Source organism: Calypte anna, chromosome 2 (genome assembly GCF_003957555.1).
Source record: "Calypte anna isolate BGI_N300 chromosome 2, bCalAnn1_v1.p, whole genome shotgun sequence".
NCBI lineage: Eukaryota > Metazoa > Chordata > Aves > Apodiformes > Trochilidae > Calypte > Calypte anna.
In genome coordinates, this window is record NC_044245.1 from 20,666,592 (window position 1) to 20,685,172 (window position 18,581).

General features: G+C 36.2%; 1 protein-coding gene across 1 annotated transcript in view; it reads right to left on the reverse strand.

Annotated features, from left to right (window-relative positions):
- The window catches only part of LOC103527532 (macrophage mannose receptor 1), a 28,769-nt gene extending 10,595 nt beyond the window's left edge, over positions 1–18,174 (reverse strand). The window contains exons 1-19 of the mRNA XM_008492746.2: positions 18,073–18,174; positions 17,323–17,724; positions 16,006–16,179; positions 14,354–14,512; positions 13,347–13,460; positions 12,863–12,997; positions 11,841–12,023; positions 10,479–10,636; positions 9,724–9,837; positions 9,266–9,381; positions 8,888–9,036; positions 6,330–6,529; positions 5,699–5,826; positions 5,006–5,093; positions 3,653–3,797; positions 3,285–3,320; positions 2,990–3,165; positions 2,332–2,396; positions 428–528 (exon numbers count right to left, since the gene is read on the reverse strand). Of these exons, the coding sequence (XP_008490968.2) occupies positions 428–528; positions 2,332–2,396; positions 2,990–3,165; positions 3,285–3,320; positions 3,653–3,797; positions 5,006–5,093; positions 5,699–5,826; positions 6,330–6,529; positions 8,888–9,036; positions 9,266–9,381; positions 9,724–9,837; positions 10,479–10,636; positions 11,841–12,023; positions 12,863–12,997; positions 13,347–13,460; positions 14,354–14,512; positions 16,006–16,179; positions 17,323–17,724; positions 18,073–18,130 (2,701 nt within the window). The 5' untranslated portion in view covers positions 18,131–18,174. The remainder of the gene's footprint in view (positions 1–427; positions 529–2,331; positions 2,397–2,989; positions 3,166–3,284; positions 3,321–3,652; positions 3,798–5,005; positions 5,094–5,698; positions 5,827–6,329; positions 6,530–8,887; positions 9,037–9,265; positions 9,382–9,723; positions 9,838–10,478; positions 10,637–11,840; positions 12,024–12,862; positions 12,998–13,346; positions 13,461–14,353; positions 14,513–16,005; positions 16,180–17,322; positions 17,725–18,072) is intronic.
- Positions 18,175–18,581: the final 407 nt, after the last annotated feature.

The window sequence follows — 18,581 nt, forward strand, 5'->3', positions numbered from 1 at the left end:
AAAATAATGAGACTGAATAAGCAAATCCAGATGGTATAATATTTGTAACAATAACCTATCAGTTCTTAAAGTTACAAAGAGTTAAATCTCTATTTTCTAGACCATTAAAGTGAGTAAAAGAGCCACTCACTACATTTATGCGCTCAGCTATTTTTTTACAAACAGAAGTCGATGTACTTCAGCTTCTCATCACTGTTAGTTACTGGGCTACTGTCTAGAAACTGAAAAAATAATAAGGAACTGGAAAACAAGGACAAGTGACACAGCAGGTGTACTCTCATCATCAATTAACTTCATTCTATGAGGTACATACAGAGAGGTGAAAGTTGTGGCACTGTTTCTGTGGGAAATTTACACTGGGTGCGCTGCACTCCAAGACATGGAGGCAGCTGAAGGTACAATCTAATAGTTTAGCCTTGTTACTTACCATACCCTGGTGACATAACCACACAATTTTCCTCATTATTTCTAAAGTTGGGTTCATTAGGAGCCCAAGCCACATAGGTTACTGGAGTGCCATCTATCCAGCTTAAAGAAAAAAGATACACATAGTTACTGACTAAAACATTTCAACTGTGAGATGAGAGTCCTAATTAATATATCACAATTAAGAAGACTCATGAGCATTATTGGGACCTGGCTAAAACTAGAAAGGAGGAGAGATACAGATTTTTCTCTCCTTACCTGATTATTCTAATTTGAATAAATTGATGTAAAATATTACTGATTACAAAATAGAAGAAGAAAACACCAATGGAAATTGTTTTCCATTTATGGGCAGAAGTGATCATACACCATTTAATAACAGATAGATTTTTAGTTAGCCATAACATGTAATTTAGAGCAGAATATTGTGTTATTTATCTTAACTGATTTCATTGTATTGCTAGATAATATTATACTCCTCAGCCTGAGCATTCCTGACATTTTCATAAATTTTTAAAAAAAAAGGACAAAAATGCTTTTGTGTGGATTTTATCCAAAAGAAAAATATCTCCATAAGTTATTTCTACTCATTCATCTCTGGAAACTCTACACTTATTGAAGTATCAAAACTGACATTTTTTTTTCTTTATGCTTCCATGCTTTTTACTTTAATATAGTACTATTAAAGAAATGGTTTTTGGTACTGAATTTTAATCAATATTTCAGGATTGAAGTCACTCAGCCTGAAGTGGGAAACAACTTCAGCTCTCTCATATACCTCTTGCTGGTGATGGCACACTTGACCTAAAATAAAGGAGATGCTCACTAGACACAAGCAATGCCTTGTATACCTCATTTGTCCTGATTTTGTCCTAAACCAGGAGGTTAGAGTCATGAACTGACTCAGTCACTCTCAGCTTGTTTCTTCCCAATCCTTTTCTGTCCTTTCCAAGGTTAGTGATTTGCAGATACTCAACAGTGGCATGATAATAAGTTTTGAAAAATCATATAATCATAAAATTATAGATTGGAAGGGACCTTAAGAAACATCTGGTCCAAAATTCTAGGTAGAACATGATTTTTAGATGAGTTTACATGAGGTGGCCCAGAAGCTTTTAAAGCTGAGTCAGGAGTGTTCAGTGTTGGTGAATTCAGACTACTGAGATTATTCCAATATCTGACTGTTCTTGTGGTGTCAAATCTTCTCTAAATCTGTTTCAGGTCAAAGTTAGAAGCATGGTCTTTAAGCTCTCACATGTGCCCTAGATAGCAGATGGAAAGGTAGGCAGCATTGGTATCATGGTCTTCAGTATCTTCTACTTTAATCTTATTTCCATTGGGTTTTTTCATAACATTTTTGTTGATTTCTACTGTACCATAAATTTCTGCTGACTTTTCTCTTTCAGGAAGGAAATTTGCAGAGGCTACCCTAAAACTTCTGTTAGGAGAAGCTTTTGTACTCATTGCCCCCTACTCTCTAATTCTAGAGGATCTCTCTGAAGCTATAACATACAGATATAAAGAAGGTGAAAGCTTGGTTCTGTGGGGTGGTGCATAAGGATGTGTGATGTTAAGTGTCTGTACATCTATGGGCATAAAATCCAGCACAGCAAAGTATTACTCCAATTTAGGGGACAAATATTTAAAAGAAACTTGAGAAAGTGTGTATGGGGGATACAGCTGCCAAGCTGCTCTGGGCAAGTGTTTACTGAAGAAATAAATGTTCTTTTCTTTTGGCAGAAAACTATTTAACTTGAGAATATTCTAGGACTATTTCATTTTCCTTTGTACTCTTTATCTGGAACTGCCTTCAGTCCTTGAAAACAGCACATTTAGTATTCCCACTTACGTAAAAATTGTATTTTTTTCTACATGTCAAGAGCTGCAGTGAACATCTTAACTTACCTAAATTTTTTATCAAGACTCACTTTTAGACCAATGAAATATGCTGACTCCTTCCAGGAATCTTCCTGAAACAGAAAGATATCACTTTAATTTAAAAAACAAAATACCAAAGAAATAATTACCTTTGAAGTGAGAAGCCTTTGATTAGACCCCCACAGCAGCTGCTGAAGATGACAGCAGTAAAGCTCACAGTTAAGCAATAGCAATGCTTTTCTACACTCAGGAGCAGAAGCCAGTTTTTCATCTGGAGCGTCAGAGCTGAGTCCTGCAGGACTGAAGATCCTTAGCATATGGTAGGAGACAAGCAGATCTTGAGTCAGAAACCAGTGCACATCTCTCATTCTCCATCCAGGACTGCAGCACCACCTCCAGCCAACATCAAGGCTGCCTCCCACAGCAGCTGCTTCCCAAGCCAGGACAGCTGGCACACTCCCCCATCCCTCTTCCCACCAGCCTGCCTCACCACCTGGCACAGAGCAAGAAACCAATTCCCAAGAGACAAAAGAGTGGTTCTGGGGGAGAATTTCATAGATCTAATCTCAGGCAGATTTCATTAGTGTAAAAGCTGATGGCCCTATTACTGCGGCAATTCAAGTTTTGGAAGCAGATTTTCAAAAGCATGTGCTAGTTTAAGGTGTATGTTAATAATGATTCTTACATTTTTCTTTAGTGCTCTCCTTAGGAACCTTCTCTCACTATTACTATTAACAACAGCCAGGTCTGCAGAATTAATTCTGCAAAACTCCTGGGCTTCTTCCATGGAGGCATCTTCTTTGCTGATATAGTATAGATGATCTTCATATACGACCCATCCATCTGCAGTGGTTTTATATGCTGGAAGATAAATATGGTGGCCTTAAATTTTGAATCTGTAGAGCACAAAAGCTCATATAAGAATAACAATTTGGATAAAAACTGATGTTCAGGATGCATAAATATATGCAAAAACCTACCATACATGTTGGTTGGTTCAGGTTTTAATGGTACCCCTGCAAAACAAGAGAATGAAAGGCATGACACATCTCTGTAGCATGTCAAATTTAAGGACAGCTTTTTAATATTTTCAGAAAGTTTGCAAGCTATGAAACACTTGGAAAAACATAGACTACTTATACATCCTAATTTACATAAAGAAATACATTTATTTATTCTCATCATCTATAAATTAGAATTTGTGGCTCATAATACATTACTTAATTCTCTTTACCTCCATTTGGGAAAAGTAGTTTTCAGGGTTTTGTGTCTTTCTCCAGAAACTTATATAAGGAAGCAACTACTTACAAAGTTATTTAAATTTCTTGATTAAGAAGAATTAATCTACCTTTTTTTATTTGACAAACCCAGTGAAAGTGTACTTCACAGACCCAAAGCTCCCATTTCTCTTTATAACGCCTCTCATTCAATACGCCACAGAACTTGTGTCCTCTTAAATTTCTTGATTTCTCATCCCAGTCTGTGTACCTAACCTATAGAAGAAATCATCTTTGTTACACTTTTCATCTTTGTCAATAGTTTTAGTTTCCATTAGCAGACAGAAAGAAACTTGATTCGTCTGAAGGATTCTGTCTCTCCCAAAAAAGAGGTGCAAGTACAGGGAAAGAAGCAAGTATTAGAGTTTTAGCATGATTTCAGGAGATGAGGCTTCCATGGAGGGCTTTTCCTCTGATTCGGATCTCAAACCCTAGACACAGCCAGAATAGAAACAGGCAAATGGACTGTTTCTAATGAACTTCACCCAGCTACAAACTTCAACACTATTCCATTCATGCTAATTATGTGAAGACAAGGTAGTTTTCATTTCATCAGCTGTGAACTGGTTCAAAATTATATTGTCTAATGTGTCCAGTGGTAGTGACCATATCAGGCATCAACTCAACATTCACATCTTCCCTTCTCAAAGTTTAATGAGGATGATAAGTGTGGCTTTTGGGAGGGAAAGTCCACAAGCCTCGTGGAATCACCTCTGAAGAAACTGACATCCAAATGGGAATGGAAAACCATTCAATATATACTACTTGGGATTTTTAAAAAGTTCTTGATAAGATCTCATCTCTAAACATTTAAGGAAATTAATGTGTGACAAGAGAAGGGCAGTGTCCTTGATTGGGTTAAAAAGTAGAAAAGAGTCCAGGAGTAAAGTGAGGGCAATAAGCTGTGGAATCCTGCAGGAGTATTTCACATATCTGTGGATATTTACACAGATTTGAGAGATAACTGGATAAGTACATGGAAATCAATGAAGATTACAAATCTGAACTCTGGCTCTGAAAGACCTTGAGTCATCACTTGACATCACTTGCTGGGGGATGCAAGAGGATAAAGTGAAATATGTTTGCTGTTTATTTGGCTCTTAAGATGCTGCTGGCCTCTGTCAAAGGTCTGGTATAACCAGCTTTTCTATTCTCACATTATGGGTTCATATTATGCTCTTGGAAAAGAAAATATGTTGGTTTGCTGTACAGAAAGGTACAGATCATAATGAGATAGGTGGTATCCATCTATTCAAATGTATTGATGTGATTTTAGTCATGATTATAAAGGTCAACAGCCAGGCAAATATTTTGCAGGATTAGAGTTCACTTTGAGGGGTGTAACAGCAGAAACCCATAAAGCTCATGTAGAAACCCCAAAAAGCCTTAAGCAATCAAATTTGATGAAAAATTAAAATACTCACTGGAGAGCCATCACTCCAGGCAAATCCTTCATTTGGATTCAAGGAAAATATACCAAGCCAAACTTCTTTAAAACTACATCTAGAATCACTAGAAATTACAAGGTATAGGAGTGTGTAAATATCAACACAAACAGCATCCAGAAACACATCATTAAACTTTCTAAAAAGCACTGTAAAGCACAGTGGAGTTGTAATAATAACACTATTATCTCTGGTAAAGGGCATACAGATGCATTATGTTCTTCACAGTAATATCTTAATAATTATGTGGCTCCGTGGTTTATTTATCAGTTATTGGCAGTACTGATCCTGCATTTCCTCTATATCCTATTTTCTTAAAGGAGGCCTTCACAGATTCAGAAAGTGGTGTTAGCATTGACTACTTCACGGTGAGTCAAAAGTAAATATATTGGTCATGTTTTCTACCCCACTAAAAATACTACCCCCCCCAGTTTAATGTATTTCTAAATAATTAATCACAGCACCATTTGATGAGTTGTTGCAATTTCTTGAATATAAACAACTTTTTTTTCTCATGAAACAGCTAAAAACATTTGTTAGTAGAAAATATTTCAAAGTATTGCAGGTATTTTAGCTTTTGATGAATCCATATATTCAGAAATCCCCTAAGAACATTTATAAGAGTTCATATGAAATATCCCTCACACTTGGTATACTACAGCAGATACTCACAGCATTGCTCTTTCAAGAACTAACATCTCGTATTTACTGTTAATGGTGACCATGTCCCCTCCTATTTGTCTACAAAACTCTCGGGCTTCAAACCATGATTTCTTTGGACTATTTCTTCTGCAGAAACCCTGTGGAGAGATTTCTTTAAAACATTTTGTATGTGCTATAATAAAATAAAACAACCAGTCTCACTCACCCATAAATGAGATTTCATATAAGCCGAGTAAAAGTCCATAAGAGAAACTGCATTATTAACTCTGTTTTGCTATACAGCTACCTAACTAATTGGTGTAGTGGTGAAAAACAAACGGAAGGAATTTCTAGAATGTAATCCAATTCCCTTTAACTTGTTTTACCTGGGGAGAGCCCAGGCCACCTTTCAGATGAAGGGAAAAGAGAATGGCTGTGGTGGAGAGGCAAGGTGGCAAGGAAGAAGTTTGAAGATACAGGCAAAAGAGTGGCCTCGTGATAGTTTACAACTCTTACTTTACATTTGCAGTATGATGTCTAACATTTTGGTAGCTAACAGAGGATAAGCAGAAGTTTTACCCCAGCTAAACATGGTGACAGGCAGACAAAGTGGCCCAAACAGAGCAGTTCAAAGCCGTTCACCTTTTAACTAGGCACTTACTTTAAAACATGAATTAGAACTGTCATTTGGTATCCAACCTTCAGGGCATGTGGGGACTAGAGCAGTACTCGGAATAGGTGGAACTGTTGCACCCTTTGCCCACTGCTTGCATATATATTTTTGTTTTGTCTCACAGTCAAGAACATCCCATAATCCAGCTGCAGTCCCAGTTTTCATGGCTACACATCCTGGCTTATTTCCTTTACAAGAAACAAAAATTGCATTGGATATCATATACAGTCTAAATTGTTTAAATCTTGCCTTAAATCTTTGAGCAGTGCCCATTCACTTCTTGCCATACAGTAACACTTGAGTAGCAGAGTTATATTTTAAGTGTTTTTTTGCAGCTGAGGAGCAGCTTTCTGTTTAAGGAAGTCACAATCCGTTCATGATATTGTTGTTTTATTGTAATTTTTTAAAATTTTTATGTCCTGCACAATTAATTCTGTAGGTAGAAAGCAAATATATTTTTACAGTGAAAACCTGCATTTTAAAGTGAGGAATTAATTCCTACTCACTGTAAGTTGCTCTATATCAGTTGACATAACCTCAGTCATTAAAGATTTTCATATAGATAGAAACAAAACATGGGCAGACATGCAAACCTCAACAGAGCTGTGATGTAGCTTGTGCTGTGCTGTTTGATGTTATTTTGGTGTACTCTCCAGGAGGTGCATACACCACACATGATGCAGTCAAATGCAAACAGGATAATACAATGGCTTATTTGTGTTCTTTCTTCATTTGCTAACTATCCTTCACATTTTCTTGGCTTTTTTATTCCTGTTGAGCACAGATGTGATGTTTTCATGGACCTGCCTAACACAGTGTGAAGAACTGGCTCCTGAAATGTTAGCTATAAGCCTGTTTTTATTTCAGTTCACAATGTGGTTTTTCCTATCACTTTACATACATCAAAATTCACTTGCCATTTTACTGATCATGCTCAGTCATTCATTCTCCTGAGATCATCCTGCATATTCTCAAAGGCATATCTTCACTATCAGAAAAAAATAGTATCATCAGAAAGTTTTGTCGCCTCATTATTCTACCTTCTCCAGATTGTCTGTAAGTTTGTTGAACAGCACAGGCTTTGGAACATATCATCATGGGACTCTACCAGTGAATAATCTTTCCCCATTAAAAAACAGCATCTATAATAAAGATGCTAAATATATTTCTTTATATAATAAATTTATATTATATTTATTTATATAATAAATAAATCTATAATAAAAACCTTTCCCTGCCTTTTGAATTTTTATTCATGTAAGAGCTTTTGATATGTCAGGTCAGATTAGCTACAAGGTTTTTTTTAATTGAGGTAGACCACACCAACTAGATTTCCCTTATTTGTATGCTTTTGGCTCCTCTAGCGACAGAAGATCTGTGTAAACAACCTCCCTTTACACAGGCTATGTTATATATCTTTCCTAATACATCTACTTTATTTCATTCTTTATTACAGATTCACCTAGTTTTCCAGTGACTCATTGATCTACATTTCCTCTCATGACCCTGAAACCATTTTAAAAGTCGGCAACAAATTTGATTTTTTTCACCCCTTAGCAAGTCAAGGCAGTTTTAGCAGGTAGTTACACATTAAAGCAAACACTTCACTTACTGAATCTTTTACAGTTCTTGTATGCTTTAGTGGCAGTGCTTAGTCCTGACTTGCTAGTCTTCGTCTCAACTATTTGTTTGATAAGAAATTCTCCTGGTTTTTCAGCTTGAAATAGGCTCTCCAATCACAACACTACAAAAAAACTTTCCAACACAGAAAGCTGAATTGCTTCCTCATTAAACACAGATGCAAGGAAACTGATTTTTCTTCACTGTTCCAGACTGATCTCCAAGTTCTTGCTCTATAGTCTGATCGTCTGCTGGCACCACAGACTCCTGAGTCTTCTTGTGGAATTTACAAAACTTTTATTACTCTATGTCTTTTGTGATTTTTATTGTTTTTATTTTATTTACATTTTATTATCTCCCTGAAGGTTTTTGTGAAACTCTTCAGACAAATGATCACTAGGAGGGATGTATCATGCCTTAGTGAGAGCAAATTACCTCACAGCATTTAAATTCTAATTTTTTATGCTCATGCACAGTAAGGTTCCATGGATGCAATTTTATTGGCATCACAAGTAAAAAAAAGTAATGGTATGATAAATTTTTAATACTCTAATTTTTTAATTCTAGCTTAAAATCTATTTTTAGATTTTAAATAGATTACTAAGAGTAATCACTCTTAGTCTCTCCTCCAAGGCTAGTTTTAAAACAAGAGGAATGAGTGTGGAACAACCTCCAGAACTGCCTGTAGCTCTTGTTTATCTCTTTGTGAAGAAGAGTCAAAAAAGGTTAATCTTATGGGTAAATATATCAAATGTCCTAATATAAAGCTTCGGGTCAAATTACCCCCTTTCAAATTAAAAGATGGAGTTTTGGAACTGTGAGTTCTTGTAAAATATACCAAAAGCTTAAAGCATAAAATTCAGAGGACATTACCAATGCAAACCCAAATAGGGACCACAACCATCATCCACTGTCATGATACCTACCAGGCATTGCTGCACCCCAGTGTGTGAAGGAGACAACTTCACCATTGATCCACCTGAAAGTGCCTTGGTCCTCCATGTCAGAGAGACCAAGCCAGAAATATTTGTCAGGCCTCAGCCCAGTAAGGCTGATCAGGTAAGCTTGTTCATACCTGTGAAAGGGATCACAAAGACACAGGTGAAAACAAAGTAATTTATCCAAATCCTACATTTCTATTCTGATAGCAAATCTTTTTTTCCTTTTCCTTGCTTCGTACTAGGGGAGAGGACCCTGTGATAGTATTCTGACTCTAGATATAAATGAGAAAAAGAAAGACCTTTTTGTCTTTCAAACATAAAAACTTTACAGATTTAAAAACCAAGGAAAAGTTATTATCATACCTACTTTCAACTGTGGCTAAATAACCTTCTTCCCCTCCACAAGTGGTGTTTGCTACTGAAAATGTTGCTGGAACATGTCCAATAAAATAACAGTAGGTCCCATATCTTCTCCAGCCCTGTAACATTATTTTAGAATTTCCAGATAAGTAAATGTGATATAATGTCTTAAGCGAGCTATGTTATTCTGAAAATAATTAGGCACAATAGTCCTGAATATTATGACTTAGAAGCCTATCCAGTGAAATTACAGATTCCTTCTAAGCAGTTTCTCTAAAATGACTTCCCTAAGTTTAAAGCAACTGAGAATCCTGATAAGAAATTAATTAATTAAAAAAAAAAAAACACAAAAAAACCTGTCTACAAATAAATCCTACAAAGAATTAAAATAATTATAGAACGTTCTCAGACAAGGTATTTATTTGATCTGGGAAATTAATGTTCCATTCTTATATGCTCACTCTCTTGCAACCTGCATCAGTAGTTTCCTTTTCTTCAGATACTTGTGCTATAGGTTTTCTTTTACAAATGTAGCCAGCTTTCTTCTCACAGGTATAGTCTGCCCAATAGCCATCCTGTGGCAGGAAGAAGAATGAAATCACAATGAGATTAAGATAAATAATCTACAGGAAATTAATAGTTTCTTTATAACAAAAACTATTCATTTTCTTTCTCATGTCATTTTGTAACAGAAATACTTCTTTCCTTATCCAGTTCCCCTAGCTGATAACAAAAAGAAATCTGCTCACATTCAGTGAAACAGACTGGGCTATAGTGGCACAGTATGAGTAGCAGTGATGAGAAGGGATGAGGGTGCAGGGAGATGGTTCCTGACCTATCTGCAGGACCCTTTAGAGGAAGGGAGGTAAATGAGCAGGCACAAAGGAGTCAGCAGGGACCCTCACACACCATCAGACAAGGAGCATAAGAATGTACTCAAACTACATTAAGAAACATGTTTTATAGCCCTAATGATTTCACTGTTAACTTTCAAAAAACTTAAATAGAAAATTTCAGTGACGTAGTAATGCTTTCATTTTATTTATTTATCTATTTATTTATTAAAGGTCATATTTAATCTCAGCCTTTGTTCTCACATCCCTTTTTTTTTTGGTCTGGCCTTAGCCACATGCTGAAATAGTTATTTCAGCACATTATTCTTTTATTAAGAAGATAGTTTCAGTATTAATGTAAAATATGTACTGGATAATGTTACCTGGCCCTTGATCAGAACACAATCCTCTGGCCTGTTGTTTGAGGTGGATGGTTCTCCCAGGTGCCATTTTGTGTATGTCACTGGGGTACCATCACTCCATTCAAAATACATTTGAACTTTACGATCGTTCAGCCCAATCCATAGCTTGTCTGTTGGCTCTAAAACATGGAAATGCAGAACTAGAAAACATCTCTTATGCCACTGAATCCTTTCACAGCACCTTTTCCAGCTCTATATAGACACTTTCATGAATTTATGAAACATAAAATTATTTAGCATTTTTCATAGTCATTTTAGGAAATGGTATTTTGACATATATATTAGAATAAGTATGCTTCAGAAAATTAGGCATTAATGAAATTCCTACAATGGATAAAAAAATTTTGCTTTTTCTTCCTTATAGCAGTAGGAGAAGAGTAAATTACCATCCTAATGTTAATACACTATGGTGATATAATAGAACTGTGTGAATAGTTACTTTTTAGGTGCTGCTGCACTGGTCTGGTTTTCAAATACTGTTTTATATAACTTGAAGCATGAACATTTAAAACTTCTTTCAAAAAATTGGAAAAAGCAGAGAAACCCCTTAAGCCCAGCCCCCAGCCCTAGATCAGTGGTTAAGTAAAATAAGAGTTTTGACAGCATCCAGATCCCAGTGGGGGAAGGCTGGCAGCAACTGGATCTAACTTTGAGATCTAACTCCAAGATGAGGTTGGAACAAATGACCTCCAGGGTTCCTTCTGGCCTAAACCAGTGTATGACCCTATGGATTTAGACATTCATAATGAAAAGAAAGCAAGGAAAATGAAAGGTAAATTTAGGCAGCATTCACGGAAAAGGAAAAAGGAAAGAAAAAGGAAAAAGGGAAAAAAAAGGAAAAAGGGAAAAAAAGGAAAAGGGAAAAGGGAAAAAAAGGAAAAGGGAAAAAAAGGAAAAAGGAAAAAAAGGAAAAAGGAAAAAAAGGAAAAGGAAAAAAAAGGAAAAAGGAAAAAAAAGGAAAAGGAAAAAAAGGAAAAAGGAAAAAAAGGAAAAGGGAAAAAAGGAAAAAGGAAAAAAGGAAAAGGAAAAAAAGATAAAAGGAAAAAAAAGGAAAAAGGAAAAAAAGGAAAAAGGAAAAAAAAGGAAAAAGGAAAAGGAAAAAGGAAAAGGAAAAAGGAAAAAGGAAAAAGGAAAAGGAAAAAGGAAGGAGCATGTCTGCAGAATCCTCATATTTCTTCCAGGGATAATAAAAAGCCCATGTAGAGACCACAGTGACATGTTAGACTGGCTGCAATATTTCATGATAATGTAACTACTCATTTCAGATATCTGGTACTTCTTACATGAAGGCAAAGGCAAAAGCCCTCCACTGAAGATACTCACTGTAGCCAAGACGAGACACCATAAAGCTGTGCTCCTCAAGGCTTTGGATGCTGGCCAGGTGGCTCCCTTCCTTCTGACAAGAGGTCAAAGCTTCTTCCCAAATTTTATTCTCCCTGAAGATCTTGTAACAGTGATCTATATATGCTATCCATCCATCTGGGCATGTAATAGGCCCAATGTCTCCTATGAAGAAGTATCAATGCTATAGAGAAGTTCAAATGCCATGCAAGGGACATGACTGAAAATATTTTCACTCATTTCTGCAAAAGGTCTAAACAAAGAATTCTCTTTGGGAATTCTCAGTATAAGGAAATGATGGACACAAACCAGTAAATACAACTAAAATTCTAAATCTGGCATTTTTTAGATTTGAAAGTAAAAGGTTTTTAATACAAATATTATTAAATACAAATTCTAAGACTCTTACACATTTCAATGTCTATAACAAATGCATTAATGTATTAATTTTAACATCTTCTGCATTACTAAGTACGAATTTGTCAGATAAGAGAAATCAGAAATTATCTGCACCTAGTGCAAAATGCTTAAAACTTTTAAAATAGTAATTATATTCATAGAGTAAAAGCCAGATTTACAGCTAGATCTATACACAGGGAAACACCAACAAGGAAATCCTTATACACTTAAAATACCTTTTCTATTAAAATATCTTTTATCTTCACAATGTGTCAATTTTCTTTCCTTTTCCTTATATTTACTGATATGCCTCTTCTGAAAAATAAATGTTGGCTTTGTTCTTCCTTTTCATGCTCAGTAGTGTGTATTTAAAGGGGGGGACCTGACTGCCAAAACATGGTCAAATGGGACAAGTTGGACCTTCTTTGCTTTTACCTGTTTCATTCTGTGTGCTGTGGGAGATCATCCTAAGAAGGGTACAATGGTTGTACCCATAGTGTCTATTTCTAAATTTCTCATTTCAATTCTTTAATCTTTCTCAATGTCGATGCCAAGCAATTCAGACAGCAGCTTCCACTTTTAGTTATCAACATACACCAACATACCTGAGGGAGCCAAAGTGAAGTGTCTTTTCTGACAAACATAACCAAGTTTCTGGTCACATTCCCAGTTTTGCCAGTTAGCTTTTGTGTCAGGATTCAAAACACCACAGAGCTTTCCCAATTCGGGAGAGGGGCTTCCTTTGGAAAAGGTACAAGGAAAAAATGATGAACTTTTTGGAAAGACAAAGAGAGCTCTAAGCTTTAAAATGCACAGGAGAAAACATTCTTGGCTGAAGTGGAAGCCCCAAAGATCACACCTTTCCTAGCTTTGGCAGGAACTGAAATGTAGTATCATTCAAGTGGATATGAACATGTAACACCCTCATAGAGACAAGAAATAGAAAACTGTATGTTTTGAGGAAAGAAAATATTGGTTTCACAAAGCTAAAATACATTTCTCATGACAATTATGTCTGATAATAAATCAGTATTTGAGGTATGTATGTTTTTTCATTGGAAATACAGATTCAAAAAAAGACACAGCTACCTGGAGCCCAATTTAGGTACCGGAAAGGGCTTCCTCCTATCCACTCCCATCCACTCCTCAAGTCCAGTCTGTTGAGTCCAATCCACAGTGCAGAATCTGTACCTTCTGTTAATTCTAAGTAAGCAAAAGAAGATAATTTTTTTTCTATAGCATGTTTTTAATAGTAATAGTCACTAATAATGTCTCTAGGAAGACTTACCATTAATGAAGATTTAACTACTAATCTCTTTAGATATTGAGGTATCTGATATATTAAAACATGCAGAAGCTTAGATTACTATAAAAAAGCAACCAAACAAAACACTTCCTCTTTTATTCTATAACAATGTAAGATGAGGATGGATGGGATTTCACAGAGTATATCCAAAAGAATAGGCTCATTCTGTACAACATTGGATTTATTTAAGGAGAAATATTGGTACAGTGTAAGTATAAACAAAAATAATAAAGTTCTTAGAAGCTAAATTCACCATTAAAAAGAACAAGAGCTTCTCCTTTACCATTTCTCCAGCAATACATGGGTAAGTTGAGATATAACTTGGGATCTATGAATAACTGATACTTTTCAGTTTGTCAAATGAATGAAAAAACAGATGTCCAATTGCATTTGACACAAAACACATTTTTATTTCTGGCAGAACATAGTCTTTTCTCTCTAATTTTCAACCTGTTTTAAAGGTTTCTTTTGGCCAAAAATTAAACTTTAGTTTACTATTCATATTTTTTTCCTCTTGAAAAAAAATCTTTTAAATCATTTAACATCAGATGCCATTTTTAATAGAAAGTCAAACTGTTATGTTACAGCATGCTGTAATACTTTGATTTCTTTTTAAACTTGACAGTGATTCCGATACAAACTTGCAAATTCTAAAAGATTTTGTTTACTTATGCCTATTTAGACATTAAATTAGACAGACTTTAGCCAAAATGATACTAAATAGTCTTCAGCTATGATGACTGACTGAACAGATATTTACTGTAAGTCATGGTTTGCTTTACTGCCTTACCTTTAAGGTATGTTTGTTCATGAATATCTGTGATACTCAGTAATTCTGCATTTTGCTGCTGACAGCTCTGCCTGGCTTGGTGCCATGTGAGAGCTGATTCAGAGTTTATTTGGTAATGGACATTTGTTGATGGATCTGTAGCCCAGGTCGTGTCTATATCTGTAGAGAAAATAATTATTTGGGGGGTTATAGTAACTCACTCATAGAAAAATTAGTTTCAGGTTCTTCTTGCATAGTATTCTCATTAAATGTTACATGTGCTGTTCTTTCAAGAGCACCAAAAATGTTACAGGTAGGATGGCAAGGATATAGTTAAGGCATATAACAGGTAGAGCTGGTAAATATTGTTTCCTGCTCCATGAGTATACAGAATTCAGGAATTATTACAATCAAATGGGTTGCATAGAAAAATATATTGCATAGACTGCTGTGGAAGAAATCCTAGACGGAATCTATACAAATATGTACTCTTTCTGAGCAGCAGTTTCCACTGAGAGCTCTGAGAACCAGCTCTAGACCTGAATTTAGCATCAAAACTGTTCTTAGATAAATGCTCTCCTTGAAAATAGCCTCTGGATGTGCCTATCACACAGCTTTAGAGCTTGAGCACTGCAATGGTGCTGAGCAGCTTTGTGCTCCTCTTCAGATAAATTTTATGACTTTGGTCTATTGAAGATCTATATGTGCTCAATCAAGCACAATAAAAATCAAATTCCATGTTTGATTATATGCAAACATCAGTATGAAATTGAATTCAAAAAAAGGACTGAGAGCTGGGACTGGCTTTCAAAAGCTTTGGAGATTACTTGTTGACCTTATGTCACATGCCTTTAGGGCTCAGTGTCCTAGGTATATATGTAGGGACCTGGTAATCATATTTTAATATGGTTTTCAACCACACCAAAGCACATCTTGAATCAAGTAGGGTAAAGGGATGTCTTAGTAAAAGACATAGTGCTGAACAGGAGGGAGGAGGAATACAGGGGAAATCTGAGAAGTGTCAGGAAGAGTCTTCAACACGCTGACTGCAGGGCTCCTCTGCCTAAAAGAAGGCCATAAAAGAGATGGAGGGGGAAAGTGACCACACAGCTGGAAGAGAGTTTTCAGAAACTGATTAAAGTTTTAGAGAAATGTCAAGGTTAGGAGGCCGTTGTCAGAAGGGGTGGAAATACACCTTCCCAGGCAATATGAATAGGGCTCAATAGTATGGATAAAAGAACGCATTCTACTAAAGCAAAACAAATATTCACATGACAATCATACAGACTGGAGTGTTAACTTCATCATTAATCTTCCTACAGTAGCAATTTTTATGCCCACATCCATTGCAACAGGTGTCCTCAGAGAAGAGTCATGTAACAGTGGCAGCACAAATTCTACCCAGGAAAGAATGAGGAGCTTCAAAATTATTGTGCTGCTCAGCCATACCCCTAGAAGCAGTGGGAGCTGCATGCTGGTTTACTCTTAAATAACATTTTTCTGCACATCTCTATGCAACGTGGTATCTCCCTGCATGGAGAACTGCAGGATGCTACCATATCTCATATATTAAAATATTGCAAAATAGGGATTTTATAAAGACAGTCATATTCTGCTAGCATTGGTTTGACACCACCACACTGAAGGGAACATCATGGGAAGAGGTAACTTACTTTTTGAAGGGCAAAATCCATACCGCTGGTCTGTGTCATAGTCGGCAGTGGTTGCACACCAGAGCCACCCCTCTGAGCGGCCCACGTCCGTGCACTCACTGTACCACTGCTTCTTGTACATGAAAGGGAACACACAGGCTGCCCCAAAAGAATTTCCTAGCAGTGTAAAAGTCTCTGAGAAGGAAAAAATCACAGAGGATGGAAAATAATTAATTAATGTACATCACAAAAAATGCGAAGCCTGTGCTGATGGCTGAATTGCATTTCGAAGTGCTTTCCATGTTACCTTTCCAATAAGTACAGTGAGATTAATTTCAAAACTTTTTCAAACTTAGGCTGTTGTTTTAGAAAAGTGCTATTCTGAAGAAAAGTGATATTTCATAGGTGAGGGCTACAACTAGATTTTTGCTCTGACCAAGACACTCTTACAAACTAAATAGGGCTCCAGAGCTCTATTCAAAGACACTACTAATTTAAACAATTGTAAGAATTATATAAAATGTGCAAGAGGAAGAACTAATATTTGGAAATTTTGTCTTCTGGCAAAAGTAAACATAAGGTTAGACAATCTATCTCAGTTTTTTATTCTAGTTACCATTTCTGTATCTCACATCCAGTGGAGCAGCTCCCATATGTGAGGCTGAGAGATGAGCACTGTAAATATCCTTTGAGGTGGTTCTGAATGTGGGAAAGACATTCAGAACAGTAAGACTTCAGCTAATCACAAATTGTAATTGCATTGGTAATTATAATTATGCCATGAGCCTCCTCATCTGCTCAGTCACAAAAGCCTCAGTTCATCTACATATACAGCTACTTCCAGCCCTTTCTCAGTTTACAGATATCATGCTTCTTGCTTCAGGATGCAACTTCATCTCCACCTTGCTGTATAAGAAATTTACCAGTGTTTATACTCTCTGTTAACAATATAGTGACACAGCCTGGTGAGTAATAGTGACTTTAGAGAATAATTATATATAGTATAAAAGTACATGTATATGTACATAGGAATCTAAAATATATATGTGGAAAATATATAGATAATATATGTCATAATACTTGTAATACTAATATACTATGACATATACTAAAATATTGTGTATAGTATATAATATAAATATATAAATATATAGTATCTATATAATATATACTTGACTATAAATATGACAATAAATTCAAGGATAGCTCCCTCAGCCCCATGGTTATCTAAAACATTGATGGTCACCCAAGGAATCAGAATGGTCAAGTCTAAAGATCCAAAACATTTTAATACTGACAAAGAAATCTGCAAAGGGTGAAAGAATTAACTTTTTGTACCTTCATATCCCCGGGAACATAAAACATTCATGTCCCCATAGGTATTCCACATATTCTTTGCACTCATGCCCTTCTTTAAAAAAACATTATCATGTTCTTCATTGCCAGGACTGAAAAACAAATCTTCTCCTTGGATTGCAAGGAGGCTTTCATTTCTGCATTCCCACCACTGGAGCTCACTCGTTTGATTACAGGGATAGAGGGTGATCACAGCATGATCCTCCTTTGCTGGCACCCCGAGGCAAAGCTTCAGTCTCACACTCATAAGCTGATGATCAGTGATCCACCTGAATTTTTGTGATTCATTGTCTTGATGGCAAGTGGCAGTTCTGACTGACTGCACAATGTTTGCCTGAAGACAAAGCTTGCTGACCCTATTGTATATTGAAAATGTTTCAATGTCTGTAAAACAAAATACAAAGCAAAAGGTTAATACAGAATATATATACACATACACAGTGGATATAAGATCCTGCTTCCCATTCACATGAACAGTGAGCTGTTGCATTTATACCAGATAAGAACATGGTGTTATTGGAGTCCACTGCAACAACAATTTTTTTTTTTTTTTTTTGCTGTTAGATCCTGCCCTTGCCCCTTGCTTTCCATTAAGAGGTTCCTGTTTCTATCCCCCAAACTAAAAATGTACTTGTAGGGACTGCCACACAACTATAGATCACCTAGAAAGGCCAGAGGACATGGAAGCACTTTCATAGACACCTTTACAAGAGGCAAGTGGGAGACACTTACCTGCCAGCTGCAAAGCACCATGAATGAGAGAAAGAGCTATCAGCAACCTGGAGAACATCACTGCTGATTCTGCTTTCCTTTCTTCCCTTCACCAAAACCTGAACTGCTGAGGTCAGAGTTGCTGGCATTAAAGTCCTGCTGAAGAGAGGACAGTGAGCAGTCCTCCTCAGCTTCAGAGGCTGGATGGCTGAGTAGAAACCTCTGAGTGCTAAATAAGGAAATATTCTGTCACATGCCACATCTAAAAAAAAAAAAAAAAAAAAAAAAAAGAGGAGTACACAGCACAAATTTTGCCTACAAATAAGAATGGCTTCTCACTGTGGGCAAATCATGCTGCAGGTGGTGCACAGGTTATGTCTCAATAGTCTCCTGCTGTGTCTCCTCAAGAAACATCTGAAGAGCTCATGAAATCAAGTAAGCAGTGAAATACCAAAGACAGAAATTCAGCCTCAGCTTTTAAATGTTACACCTGAATTACAGGGTGAAAAAAATCCATCAGGAAAACATGT